This window comes from Lagenorhynchus albirostris, chromosome 19, assembly GCF_949774975.1.
Source record: "Lagenorhynchus albirostris chromosome 19, mLagAlb1.1, whole genome shotgun sequence".
NCBI lineage: Eukaryota > Metazoa > Chordata > Mammalia > Artiodactyla > Delphinidae > Lagenorhynchus > Lagenorhynchus albirostris.
This window is the reverse complement of record NC_083113.1, coordinates 17,199,087-17,213,179: the sequence shown is the minus strand read 5'-3', so window position 1 is coordinate 17,213,179 and position 14,093 is coordinate 17,199,087. Positions and strand designations below refer to the sequence as shown.

The following is a 14,093-nucleotide window of genomic DNA, read 5'->3' as shown; positions in this document are numbered from 1 at the left end:
CTAGGTATTTTTTGATTTCCTCTTTGATTTCTTCAGTGATCTCTTGGTTATTAAGTAATATTCTTTTGTATACATTTTCTTTATCCAGTCATCCATCAGTGAACACTTAGGTTGCTTACATGTTTGCAGGGAACATTGGGGTGCAGATATCTTTTCCAGTTAGCGTTTTATTTCCTTCAGATAAATACCCAGAAGTGGCTTTGCTGCCAAAGAGAGATGGGGGGTGTGGCCAAGAAGAGTGAAAATCAGTCACTGGCGACTTTGCTGTGCTTCCCCTTTCACTCTTAGATGCTGCCAGGGTCCCTGAAGACAGAAGACACATGAGGAAACAGGTAAAAACTATTTTGTTCTCTTTTGCATTCGACAAGCAAGTAGGGAGCCGCTGCCATGTGCCAGGCACAATTCTAGGGGCTGGGAGCACAGTGGGACTCCCCTCCCTTTCTCTTGCCTGTGTGACAACAGGTAGTAATCCCCAGTCTTTGAGCATCTCCCTTGCCAGGCCTGGCAATTCTTCTGAGAGCAGGAGGCATCACTGGGTGCCCAGGAGGGAAGAATGGACTCAAGGAGGCCAGCTCTGAGGTCCTGCAAGGCTCTAAACAGGCTCGTGTTGAGCAGACCACGGGTCCAGAGCCTTTGTGCCCAATGCCGACTGTTCCCAGCGTTCCATGCCCCATCCTGCCTCAGCTGCCTTCCAAGCGCAGGCCTGGGGCCCACTTCTTGTGCTCCAGAGACTACCTGGAGCTCCGTGGGGTAAGCATGCAGCCCTGCTCTGAGAAGCACCCCTCTTCCACTGGTCTTGGCATTCTCCAGCTGGTCCCCAATGAGGGTGTGACTGGTGGCTGCTGGCAGAGGGGGTACCCTGGCCCAGCTACTGGAGGCTAGTCTTTGCCACGGGGAATGGAATCTGGCCCTGGCCATAGCCCTTGTGGAGACCCAGAGGGAGCCCAAAGTGCATCCCTCAGAACACTGACCCTGCAGCCCTCATGGAAAACGTAGAATTGTTCCCATGGCTAAAGAAGTATGTGTCGTGTACTCTACTCCAGCCCCCATGCTGGGAGATGCATGATGCCCATACAGCTGGTTAAAGGGTTCGAAAAGGCCTGCACTAAAGATTCCTATTTCACTTTCTAAAATCCAGCTTCTCTCAAACAGATGTGACCTCGAGGACTTTTTTCTCTGTAACACTATTAGCACCTGCAGGGCTCTATGAGCTCTGTGTGGAGAGCCTGCCCTGATCTATGCCCAGGCCAGTCCAGCACGGCCGCCATGCCTGGGGACAGACCCCCTTCCTACTTTCAGCCAGCGGCCTAGCTTTCCCCACACCGGTCCTGGACACCCAACGGTCCTGTAGCATAAGCCGCGCAGCCAGAGGAGATGCACAGCCAGCCGGAGGGGCTTGGGGAGGGGACGCCGATGTGTGGGAACTGTTGGCTGGGCAGGTGGGACAGACGCAGGTCTGTGCTGAGACAGGAGACACACTCTGTTGGCACGTCCTGCTGACTCCCCAGGGACACGCATTCAGGGCACGACCATGTAAATTGGGACTTAAATTTAACTCTATGTAAATGTAACTCTATGTAAAAGTCCAGTGAGGTGGCGGTCCAGCTCACCGCACATGCACCCACACGTAGAGATGGACAGTGGCTGCACATCGGCAGCCCTTGGACTACCTCTAGCCCACCCTTCACTAGTTGACCCAAGGTAAGCTCCAGGTCACCTAGGGCCTGCTGACTCCCCAGGGACACGCATTCAGGGCACGACCATGTAAATTGGGACTTAAATTTAACTCTATGTAAATGTAACTCTATGTAAAAGTCCAGTGAGGTGGCGGTCCAGCTCACCGCACGTGCACCCACACGTAGAGATGGACAGTGGCTGCACATCGGCAGCCCTTGGACTACCTCTAGCCCACCCTTCACTAGTTGACCCAAGGTAAGCTCCAGGTCACCTAGGGCCTGGCATTCGAGGTGCTCAGTAGTTTGGTGCCACTCAAAGCCTGAGAGCTGGGCAGCAAGTTTATACAGTTTTGGACGGATGGATGGAAGAAAGGGAGGAGTGCTGGGAAGAGAGAGGCTAGCCTTACATGGTTCTCAGGCTGATGGGAGAGGCACAGCATATCCAGAAAAAGACCCTGTGAGCTTCCAGAATTCCATATCCTGCCATGCAACCAGACACGGTCTTCTCAGAATCAGGGAGAAGGGATTGGAGCTCAGTGGGTGAGCAAGAAAAGCTGTCTGGAAGATGTAAGTGACCAGATGGCTTAAAGACAAACTCTTCCTGGCCCAGGCTCCCGCCTAGACACAGCGCCATGCATCTCCTCGGTCCCTTGCTTCTGCTTCTCGGTAAGGATGGTGGCCCGGGCAGATACTTGGGTCTGGGACGACTGTGGGAGCTGGAGGAGGAGGAGGCAAGATGGGGGCAGAGAAGAGTAAATGTGGGGCAGGGTGGGGACAGTCAGTGTATATGTGTGTGCGTGTGTATACGTCTCTCTTTGCGTATCTGCCTTCCCCCCCCCCCCCGCCTCTTCAGAGGAAATTCTTCAGAATGCGCTCGTCGTCCTTCAGTAATGCTTTCTGTTCGCTCTGGTGGGTTCCAGAATACTTGGCTTTCTCTGGCTCAGCCCAGTGGACGTTTGAACATCCCAAGATCCTCTACGCCTGGGATGGAGCCTGCGTCTGGATTCCCTGCCGCTACCGTATCCTAAACAAGCACTTGCTAGATAACCTGACCGTGTACCACAATTATAAGTACGACAGCTCCACCAAGAGCTACAATGGGACTGTCCTCTATAAGAACCTAAAAATCAGGGAGTTTCCTGCTCGTCAGGGAAGGGTACAGTTCCTGGGAAACGGCAGATACAACTGCACCCTCCTCATCAATCCCGTGAAAGTCAATGACAGCGGTCAGCTGGGGCTGAGGATGACGTCTGGGGAGAACAAATGGATGGAGGCCATCGGCCTCAACGTCTCTGGTAAGGCCCTGAGGATGGGTTCCTTCGTCTCGGCAATGAGGAAGGTGGGAAGCACCCGACTCCTGGGACAGCTCACAAACCAGGTCGCCTGCAGAGGCCAGACGGGGATGCCAGTGAGCGACCGGGGTGCCACAGGACAGTGGCGCCCGTGGCAGACTGGAGCCTAGGGGCACTCATCCCTCCTTGAGCATCTCCCCTGGCTTTTCCAGAGATGGAAATCTGAATTTTCAAGTGAAATCTCCCAATGTATTAATGTGGGGGGATCCATTCTAATTAGGCCTTCGTGGCTACACGACACACAGATAGGGTGTGAACCAGACACAGGTCTGGGGCCTCCCCCCGAGGGGGTGTGCTCGCTCCATTCCACGGCCTGTTCATTCGGTGGGTGGTTCTAAGCAGGCCTGTGTTTGGGGTGAGAGATGCAGCTTCAGACGCTGCAATCTGAGGGCGGCCCAGCCTCGGGGAGAGCAGGGACTGGCTGCACACAGGCCTCTGCGCTAAAGGAATCCCCTCCAAGAGTGCCGTGTGGGAGGTCTCCGATACTGAGGCCTTTGAGCCGGGTTTGTCCTCCAAGCTAAGCGTGTTGAACTAAACGCGTCAAATCCGCGGAGGAGTGCCGGGGGAGTGGTCTGGAAAACATTTAGAAAGCAGACACCAGGGGGTGTGAACGAAGTAACTATAAAACATAAAACACAGTTTCTAAGGAGGGTCAACTTTCACAAGACCTTTCAGAGGGGGTTTGGGCCGAGCAGAGACAGGCAGGCCCAGAGAGAGGTGGACAGGACCGGCCGGGGCTTCCTGATGGGTTCTCTGTGGCAGGGCATCTAAAGCTGGTCCAGGTTCCCAGGCCTCCACGTGGCCCCTGCTCTCTTGCAGAGACGGCTCCTCCACCCCACATTGAGCTCCCTCCAGACATCCGGGAGCTCCGCGACGTCACTGTCACCTGCTCGCTGAATTTCGCCTGCTTTGAGTACCAGGTTCATCTGCAGTGGTCCCTGGAGGAGCGTGCGGTCACCTCCACCTCCCTGTCCACCGAGACCGTCTCCACCCAGAGCACTCTCACGTTCCAGCCGCAGTGGACTCACCACGGCAAGAACCTGACCTGCCAGCTCTGGGACCCCACGGAACAGCAGTTACTCTCTGAGGAAACGGTGTGGCTGGACGTGAAGCGTGAGTCTCCCCAGTGCTTCTGTGGGAGGGCCGAGGGTCCTGTCACCCCTTCACCCCCGCAGAGGGTAACAGGAGCCCACACAGAGGGGAGCGTGATGGGTCTGTGGGCACCCGCTGTTGGGAATGGTCCAGGCAAAGCCGCGGCCCCTCCTCCACCATTCCCATCATCACCTCTGGTGTTTCAGGGGACACCTGATTCAGAATAAAATAATCTATCCTCAAACCATGACCTGATTTTGGGATCACTTGGTTAAGGTTTTTTTGTTCCCCTGGGGGGCGGGATGAAGAATTTTTTCACATCATTTTTTTGTGCCTCATTCATTCAATAAATATTTGTTGTGAACCTACTAGGCTGCTGGGGATAGAGCAGTGAGCAAAGTTCTTGCCCACGTGGAACTAGCATTGAAGTCAGGGAGACGAAGAGTAGATAGGTGAAAAGGGAACTAGAGAACATATATGTAGGTGGTGCTAAGTGTATCACACAAAGATAAAGCAGGGCTAGGACAGAGGGAGTGAGGGATGGAGGCTGAACTTGAGCTGAGACTTGGGTGAAGGGAGAGCCTGAGGCAGGCATATCTCTGTGAGAAGAGCGTTCCAGGGAGAAGAAAGAGCAAGTCCGAGGCCTTGAGGTAGGAACTTGGTGTGTCTGCCTCAGAGAGCAAGGAGCCGGCAAGCTTGGCACTGCGTCCAAGGGGCCCAGTGGTAGGAAAGGAAGGCCGAGAGGGACCGGGACACCAGATCTCGTGGGCTGCAGCGAGCGTTTCTGGATTGTTCTCTAAGCGTGGAATCCACTGAACGGTTTCAAGCAGGAGAGTCGTGAGGTCTGATGGACAGTCCTGGGAATGCTGCTGGCTGCTGGTGGAGACCAGACCTTTGGGGTCTGGGGTGTGGGGAGCAGAGAACCGAGTTGGGAGGCTGTGACGGTCAGTCACCTGTTGACAGGGGTGACAGTGAGTGGCTACGCACCCTTGCCCGCTCTGTCTAGGCCGCTGCTTTATCAGAATAAAAGGCCTGCAACTTGTCAGCCCGTCACACCCTCTGAGAATCCCCATCCCCTCCCTCACTGTTCCCTCCGCTTCTCCAGACGCGCCGAAGTTGAAGATCCAGGTCAGTCCCAGAGAAGCCACTGTGACAGAGGGAGAGTCTGTGACCATGACGTGCCAGGTTGTCAGCAGCAACCCACGGCACCAGAATGTGGCCTGGCTCAGGGACGGGGTCCTGCTGGTGGGGGAGGAGACGCCCACGCTCACTCTGCCCGAGGTGACCAGGAGGATGAGTGGGCAGTACCAGTGCAAGGCCCACAACGATGTGGGCTCCGAAGAGTCGGAAGCAGTGGACCTCCAAGTGCACTGTGAGCCTCCTGGGAGCTGGGGAAGGGCCAGGCCGGGGGTCAGCAGGGGCACCTTCCAGGCCCATGGGAGGGGAGCCCCAGAGGCCTCTGCTCACCACCACCCCCAGCCTCCCAGCCTCGGCCTGTTCTTCCAGATGCTCCGGAACCTTCCAGGGTTCAGATCGTCTCCTCGCCAACGAAGGAAGGAAATAAAGTAGAGCTGACGTGTATATCACTGGCCAATCCTCCTCCAACGAATTACACCTGGTACTACAATGGGCTAGAAATGCCTGGAAAGACGGACAGGACCTTCCAGATCCCAGAGGTCCTCCTCAGGCACGCTGGGGAGTACTCCTGCTTGGCGGAAAATGATCTTGGTCCTGGACAAGTTGGCCAGGAAGCTGACTTGGAAGTCCAGTGTGAGTAGCCGCAGAGCTGCTGGAGGGAGGAGATGGCTCTGGGGGCAGGAGGAGGGTAGACGTGCCCGCGAAAGGACAGCAAGCGGAAACCAGGGGCTCCCGGCAGATAAGCTTCTTGGGGCAATTGTTGTGTTCACAGTTGTGTCCTTAGCACCAGACAGGGCCTGGCTCGTGGGAGGTGCTCAGTAGATGCTTGTTGACTTGAATGAGTGGCAAGATGCCAGGGTCCCCCGAGGGACGCAGTGGCTGAGTCCCTGAAGGGGTCTTGAAATTTTCGAGGAGTACTGGGGCAAAATGCTTCTTCACCTCTTGGTTGTCAGACCCTGTTTAACACAGTGAGTCTTGGCACTGAGGGGAGCCCCGGACAAAGAGAATCCCTAGGTTTGATCCTTGGACACTGGGATGTCATAGTCGGGGCCAGATACTGTGATGTGGACGCCCAAATCCTGAAATCTAGACACCGGATATGTGGTAACAGCAGCAGCAGGAGCAGCACGTGTTGCGTGTTTACCACACGCCACAGGGCTCTAACAGCATCCTCTTACTCCATCCTGCAGTGATTCCACGAGGTTAGCTACTCACAGGACCCCATTTGACAGATGAGTCAACTGAGGCCTGCAGCCCACGGTCACACAACGCCAAGGGGCAGGATCCGGCACTCTGGATCCAGAGCTCTGCTTTTCTTCTTCTTTTTTAAGTTAACGCCCTTACTGTAGTGACCCGGCTCCGTGCCCCAGACCCGTGCAGAGACCCACAGAGAGGGGCCCCTCCCTTGCACAGCACCACACGTACCCCGCCCAGAGCTGTGCTCTTAACCACTGCACCATCCTGTCTCAAACCACAGCCAGGCCAAATGGCCAGGGCAGGGTTTCTGTTCTCAGAGGCAAGAGGGAAGCACAAGCCCTCCCTCCGCTAATAGAGGAACTGCGTGAATGCAGGGCACAGGAAGGGGGAAGAGGGAGCAGGAAGGAACAGGTCTTATGGGCTTCTGACTTTTCTTGACCCACCTCTCTGGTTTTCTTCCAGATCCCCCCAAGGAGGTAATCACAGTGATTCAAAGCCCCACACCGATTCGAGAAGGAGACAGTGTGATCCTGTCCTGTACCTACAATTCCAGTAATCCCAGAGTTACCCGATATGAATGGGATCACCTAGGCTTCCAGGACCAGCTATCACCCGCTGGGCTGACGATTCGAAAAGTTGCCTGGGACACAGGGCCAGTCAAATGCGCAGCCTGTAACCAGTGGTGTTTGTGGTCTCCCCCTGTCGACCTGGATGTCCAGTGTGAGTGCCCTGGGCCGGGGGAGCTAGGGGGTGGCCCAGCTGGGGTGCGGGGCTCTAAGGGTGAGGAGACCGAAGAGAGAATTGAGGGATGAGAGTCAGGCCTCAGGGCCAAGGGGAGAGGAATTCTCGGGAACAGGAAGAGGGGAAGAGACCCAAGAGATCAGCCTGAGGTCCTTGCTCTCCAGATGCCCCCAAAGATGTCAGTGTCCAGGTCACTCCCCACAGTGAGATTCGCTCTGGGCGCCCGGTCCTCCTCCAATGTGACTTCTTAAGCAGCCGCCCCGCGGATGTCCGCTTCTTCTGGAAGAAAAATGGAATCTTTCTGGAGGAAGGAAAGAAACTGAGCTTTGACGCCATCTCTCCAGAAGATGCTGGAACTTACCACTGCTTGGTCAACAATTCCATAGGACAGACCTCGTCTAAGGCCTGGGCTCTCCACGTGCTGTGTGAGTGGCTGGAGCCGGAGGCTGGGAGCAGAGACGGGCAGGTGACTGGCTACCCGGATCCTGACTTTGCTTCTACTTACAGATGCACCCAGGAGCCTGCATGTGTCCATCAGCCCGAAAGACGGAGTGGTGGAGGGGAAGAAAGCGGTCCTGACGTGCGAGAGCGACGCCAACCCTCCCACCTCCCACTACGCATGGTTTGACTGGAATAACCAAGACCTCCGCCATCATGATCAGACGCTGAGATTGGACCCTGTGACGCTGCAGCACTCAGGCACCTATTGGTGCCAGGGGACCAACAGGCTGGGCCGGGGCCAGTCGCCGCCCACCACCCTCACCGTCTACTGTAAGGGCCCTTCTCCGGCCCTGGCCACTCCTGCGGCGTGCGTTCCGGACCTCCTCCCCGCTCCTGCACGGAGGGCGGGGAGTGGGCAGCCTGTGCGCTCAGAGACGCCCCTTCTCCACACACAGCTCCCCCGTCTTCCCTCCTCCCCGATCAGTCTCTCGCCACCCCGGGAGGATTCAGGCTGCCCCTACCTTCCAGACATCCTGAGCTGCTCCTGGCTCCCTCTCTCTGCCTCTCTCTCTCTGCCTCCCCCTTGATAGGCTGCTTGTTTCTACCTTTTGAGATTGTAGTGGTTTTGGTTTTTCTTTAAAAGACAATACAAGTACATGGTAAAAACAGCATGAAAGGGTAAATAGTGGAAGGACAGATACGTCTCCTTTCTTGCTCCCCGAGAACTCTACCCCCTCCCTCCCTTGAGGCTTTCACCGTTGGCAGCTGGATATGGCCCCTCACAGAGATTTTTCTATACGTGCACCACAGGCCTATAGAGATTTATGTCCATACACCCTTCTTTGTTACTCAGACGGCGGGAGAGCTCACACGTTGCCCTGAACTTCCCTTTCTTCCATGTAATAACAGCCCTTGGAGACTGTTCTCTATCTGTGCATATACAGGGTGTCTGAAGAGTCTGGAAAAACACAGGGGAAAATATTTAATTTATTTATTGTGCTTTTTTCAGGTTAATGATTGGAGCCATGGCTTTAAATTTAGAGGCTTGGCACTGGCAAAGCTGGTGCTAAAGGGAGCCAGCCTGAGGGTGTCATTTGGAAAAGTTACACATTGTATATGTATATTGTATATACAATATACACATCGTATATGTATATTGTATATACAATATACACATTGTATATGTATATTGTATATTGTATATACACATTGTATATGTATATTGTATATACAATATACACATTGTATATGTATATTGTATATACAATATACACATTGTATATGTATATTGTATATACAATATACACATTGTATATGTATATTGTATATTGTATATACAATCTACACATTGTATATCTCCCCAGGGAGTCCCCTGGGTCTCCCCTCTGCAGGCACCCTGGAGACCTGACTCTTTTGCTGAGGGTGCACTGTGGTCCCGGGTACGGATGTCGAATAACCATGTGCCCACTGCCCTCCTCAAGGCTGGTGCAGTCTCCTGCTCTGGGCACACCTGCGAAGAGAATTGTAGGCTAGGTTCCTACGTGAACTGGCTGGCTCAAAGGACAAGTGATTTTAAGCACGGCCAAGCTGCCCTCTGGAGAGGCGGCACCATTTATGAGGGTTACGTGCTCTGTGTGTGCCCGAGGCTGTCACACAGCAGGAGCGCCTCTTGAAAAAGAGCTGCCCTTCCCTCCTAATGAGACATCCAGAGGGCAGGGCTGGCTTCTCCCTCTTTCTCTGCACCACAGCCCCTGGGCAAGGAGGAGATGTCACACAGGCCAGAAGGACCGTGGCTGTGCAGAGAGAAGCCCAGGATGCCTCCCAGGCAAAGGTCACAGGGCAGAGCTGGCCTGCTACCCGACTGAGGCAGTGTCGTCAACTGACGTACCTCCTTTCTCTATCAGATAGCTCAGCCTCCATCATCAGGCGAGTGGCCTTGGGAGTGGGGTTCTGTCTGGCCATCTTCCTCCTGGCAATCTGGGGAGTCAAGCTTCAGCGGAGGTGAGTTCCTCCCACTGCCCACCACCTTTGCTCCCCCTCCGCCCAACCCAGGGAACGACCCCGGTTACTCAGTCCTGCAGCCCCCGGCATGCCGAGTCCACAGGGTCCTCTTCCCAGGCCCTTCGTCCTCCCTGAGCAGGTCTTTATTTCTCAGCTGGAAGAGGATTCAGAGACAGCAGGGGCTTCAGGAAAGTTCCAGTGGACAGAACTTCTTTGTGAGGAATGTAAAGGTAGGATGACAGAAAGATGAAATGCAGGGCAGAGCTTCGAGTCAAGAGAGAAACAAAGTGGAAAATCAACTATGTGTCAAATAAAAAAAAAGAAAAGAAACAAAGTGGAGAGGGGTGATAAAGAGTAGAGAGGCAGGGGAGCTAGGGCGGGGAGAGGAGTGGTAAGGGCCGAAACCTTGTCCTCCTCTCAGGCTCGAAGGATCCCCCAAGCTGAAGGCCCCCAATCCCTGGGGTGCTACCATCCAGTGATGGAAGACGCCGTCAGCTACGCTGCCTTGCGCTTTCCTCTTGGCGAGACGGATGCACCGAGACCTGGGTACTGAGGGCACCAGGGGGGTGACACCTGCACCCTGGGAGGGATGTGGGGGGCAGAGCTTGTGTCTCGCCTGCCCTGTGTGTGCCAGGCCCGTGCTTCTTCTCCTCATTCCTGCTCTGTAACAACCCCCCTGGTAATGGTCTTGGGAATTGGATCTGTTCCTACAAACCAGGAGCAGGCACGGCCAGAGTCGGTCTCTATCACCGAGGTTGGGACTTTGCGATACATACACGCATACGTTCACTCATCTGATACATCAGCCCCTGCTGTGTGCACTAGGCATGATGCAAGGGGCTGAGAGGCTGGGGGTGCTCTTAGGGTCTAGGGGAGTTGGAAGAAGGAGCAGATTTCATGCAAAAGCCTTCATTTGTGGTCATCTCTCTGCCTTCCCTCTCAGAGATGCAGGGACCTCAGAGACGCGGGGACTTTCCTCAAACAGGGACGACACGGTCACTTACTCTGTGGTGCAGAAGCGTCACGTGGTAAGAGGGCAGGGCTATGGAAGGTGGAGAAGTGATGGGACCTGGCCTCGGCTGTGAGTCCCAGAGCCTGGGTGGCAGAGGCTGGACAGTGGGGAGGGCTGCCCAGACCCTGGTGAGGTCAGACCCAGGGCAGGCACCTCCCAGTCTGAGGCCGGCTGCAGCCAGTTTCTAGACAAGAGGACTCCTGCTCGCGCTCTTGGACCCCCAGGCGGAGCGGAGGAGAGAAGGGACAGGGAAAGCGGGCTGCGGGAGGCTGGTGAGCGTGAGGCCACGCTCACCACCATGTGGCTTTCTCAGGGCGACTATGAGAACGTGACTCCAGAGGTCCTAGAAGACGAGGGGATACATTACTCGGAGATGGTCCATTTTGGGTTTGGGGAGCGGCCGCTGGCCCAGGAAGGAGTGGAATACGTGACCCTCAAGCAATGATGGGCCAAACCAGCTGAGGTGGAGGGGCCAGGGGCCGCAGGGGCCAGGGTGGTCCTGGAACTTTCTCAGCCTCTGCTGTTCAGCTGCGAAATCACACACACACACACACACACACGCACACGCACACGCACGCACACGCACGCATGCACGCATTCACACACATGCATGCACGCACACACGCACACACACGAGCACGCACACACGGTCACAGTTACTGCAACCCCAGTTGGTGCAGAGAACTTTGTACATGGTCCAGAGACAGTCTTCCTTCTTAGCACTGGTAACACCGACCCTCCAAAGGGTCTGTCCCTGGTCCTTTCCCACTCCCCTTCTCACCCAGAAATTCATCTAAATACCTATCCTGAGCTGTACAAATCCCCCTGCCCCTTCCCAGCCGTCTGCCACCACCTACCCACTCCCAAACCCCACTCCGCAGCTGGCTGTGTCCCTGCGGGGATCAGCTGGTCATTATTTTTATTGTCCTCTCTCCCCATCCCTTTGACACCTCACCCCTGCTCTGATAACTCCACTCACTAATCTTATGCGTAATTTTTGACCCCAGGGCAAAGCCCAGGGAAAGAGGAACAAAAATGAGGTAGAGGCCCTGCCCTGGGCTGGTTTCTTCTCTAAGAGGCCTTCCACGGGGAGGATTACGCTGCTGCGGCTCCTGTCCTCGAGGGTCTCATGGTCTGAGACATACACTGATGTGGACAAACGTGTAACAGACACAGAGCTACACAATAAACATGGCTCAGATGCCACGTCAAAGAGCCAGTGAATGATTTCCAGTCTGCAGAGTCTGAGCGGGGACAGGGAGCTGGGGCAGGAATCCTGGGGCCTGGGGAGAGGGGAAAGGTGACGTCACGCGCAAATCACCAGATCGGGGGGGTCCATCGTCTTGCTGCCAAGAGTCCGCGGGCGTCACAGCCAGAGCCTGAGTCCCGATTCTTCTGCTTAACCAGCCGAATGATCTGGGGCAAAGTTCCCCGGCTTCTCTGAGCCTCCGTCTCTCCGTCTGTAACATGAAGATGCAGGCGGTTCGAGATAGGAAGTGAGGTATAACCTTATGTCATGTTATAAGATTAACGCAACAGCCAAAAGCCCCTAGAAACCACATTCCCATCTGATTTGCATCTCTTGAAGACCATAAAAAGGGGAAGCCGAAGCATTACTCACAGCAATTCTCAAAAGTGACCCTGCCGCGTCGTTTCACAACCCACAGCTGCCTGCCTTCTCGAAGGCCAGCTGCCTTGAGGAACCTCTCAGCTTTTCTACCTCTCCCCGTGACCCCCACTAGCTCTCTAGTATGTTCCCTGGCCGACTTGCCAGGGAGGCCCTTCCGGCTTCTCCTCCGCTTCTCCGTCTGTTCTCTCTCCACCTGGTCTCCTGCTTCTCCCAAGGGGCCAAGGCCCATTCTCCTTCAGGGCAGGAACCTGTGGTTAATCATTCATCAAGATGACAGTCAGGGCTTCCCTGGTGGCGCAGCGGTTGAGAGTCCGCCTGCCGGTGCAGGGGACACGGATTCGTGCCCCGGTCCGGAAGGATCCCACATGCCGCAGAGCGGCTGGGCCCGTGAGCCATGGCCGCTGCGCCTGCGCGTCCGGAGCCTGTGCTCCGCAACGGGAGAGGCCGCCGCCGTGAGAGGCCCGCGTACCGCAAAAAAAAAAAAAAAAAAAAGATGACAGTCAAATTCCTGGCCTGTGGTGGGCGCTCTGAAGGCACCGCCTTCCTTGGCTGCCCTACTTTCCCGTCTGCTCGATCCAGATGCTCTCTGAGAGGTTGTCCTTGGGATGCCCAAGGAGTGGGGCACTGATTTCCCCATGAACCTACTTTGTCCCTGGTTTGACGTCTTTTTTTTTTTTTTTTTCTGGCCGCGCCACGTGACTTGCAGGATCTTAGTGCCCTGACCAGGGATTCCCCCCAGGGCCCGACAGTGGAAGTCCTAACCACTGGACCGCCAGGGAACTCCCTGGTTTGAACTGTCGTGAGCACCTTCCACGTTTGTGGAGAAAGGGAAGGCTTCGAGAACTGTCGAAATGAGAGGGCAAGGGTCTGGGGACCAGTATCATTCAACCATTTATCCAGCAAACACCTACTGAACACCTCCCACTGCATCCACCACAGAGCCAGTCGTGGGGGTACAAAAAAGATACAACATGGTCCTAATCTCGGGGGTCTCTAGTCTAGGTGTCCAGAGGGTTTTAGGAGCTGAAGGACCTAAAGGCAGCCGCCAGCCTGATGAGGCCTGGCGCGGGCTCCCTGGCAACCAGCGGAGGACTTCCCATCCTGGACCTGAGCCTGACTGCTGACATCAACCTACTTCATGACCAATTGCCCGAGAGATGTGGCTGTCATCAGGCCCTGCTGAGGTGTGCACAGCAGGTGACTGGGCAGCGCTGGGGCTAGAGCACAGGCAGCCCCCGACCCAGCCCCGGACCTCACCGTCCTCTTGGAGCCTAGACAATTGACCATTCGTCTGACTCACTGAGTCCCTGCTAGGTATGCAACAAGCAGCGGACAAAGCACACAGAAAGCGTTGCCTTCACTGATCAACATTCTAGCGGAGGAGCCGGCAAATCTGACGTGGCAGAGCCGTGGGTGCTTGGAAGAAACCACAACGCAAGATGAAAGCAGAGGGGCTGGAGCAGGGGAGGAGCCCGTTTGGATGCAGGGATCAAGGGAGGTCCTCTGAGGAGGGGACACCTGAATCGCCAGGTGGGAGGGCCAAATAGAGAAGAGCTTGAAGACACGCTGTCTCCCTTTATAAATTTATTTATTTATTTTTGGCTGCGTTGGGTCTTTGTTGCTGCGCACGGGCTTTCTCTAGTTGGGGCTACTCTTCATTGCGGTGCACGGGCTTCTCATTGCGGTGGCTTCTCTAGTTGTGGAGCACGGGCTTTAGGCGCGCAGGCTCAGTAGTTGTGGCTCGCGGGCTTAGTTGCTCTGCGGCATGTGGGATCTTCCAAGACCAGGGCTCGAACCCGTGTCCCCTGCACTGG

At 55.4% G+C, this 14,093-nt stretch overlaps 1 protein-coding gene across 1 annotated transcript; it reads left to right on the top strand.

Annotated features, from left to right (window-relative positions):
- The first annotated feature begins 304 nt into the window (after nucleotides 1–304).
- Nucleotides 305–11,094, top strand: CD22 (CD22 molecule). Its single transcript, XM_060131049.1, has 14 exons — nucleotides 305–332; nucleotides 2,287–2,342; nucleotides 2,597–2,971; nucleotides 3,848–4,141; nucleotides 5,226–5,492; nucleotides 5,627–5,890; nucleotides 6,917–7,174; nucleotides 7,360–7,620; nucleotides 7,703–7,966; nucleotides 9,541–9,637; nucleotides 9,792–9,867; nucleotides 10,059–10,183; nucleotides 10,581–10,665; nucleotides 10,963–11,094. The coding sequence occupies exons 2-14, from the start codon at nucleotides 2,309–2,311 to the stop codon at nucleotides 11,092–11,094; spliced, it is 2,532 nt and encodes an 843-aa protein (XP_059987032.1). The 5' UTR covers nucleotides 305–332; nucleotides 2,287–2,308.
- Nucleotides 11,095–14,093: the final 2,999 nt, after the last annotated feature.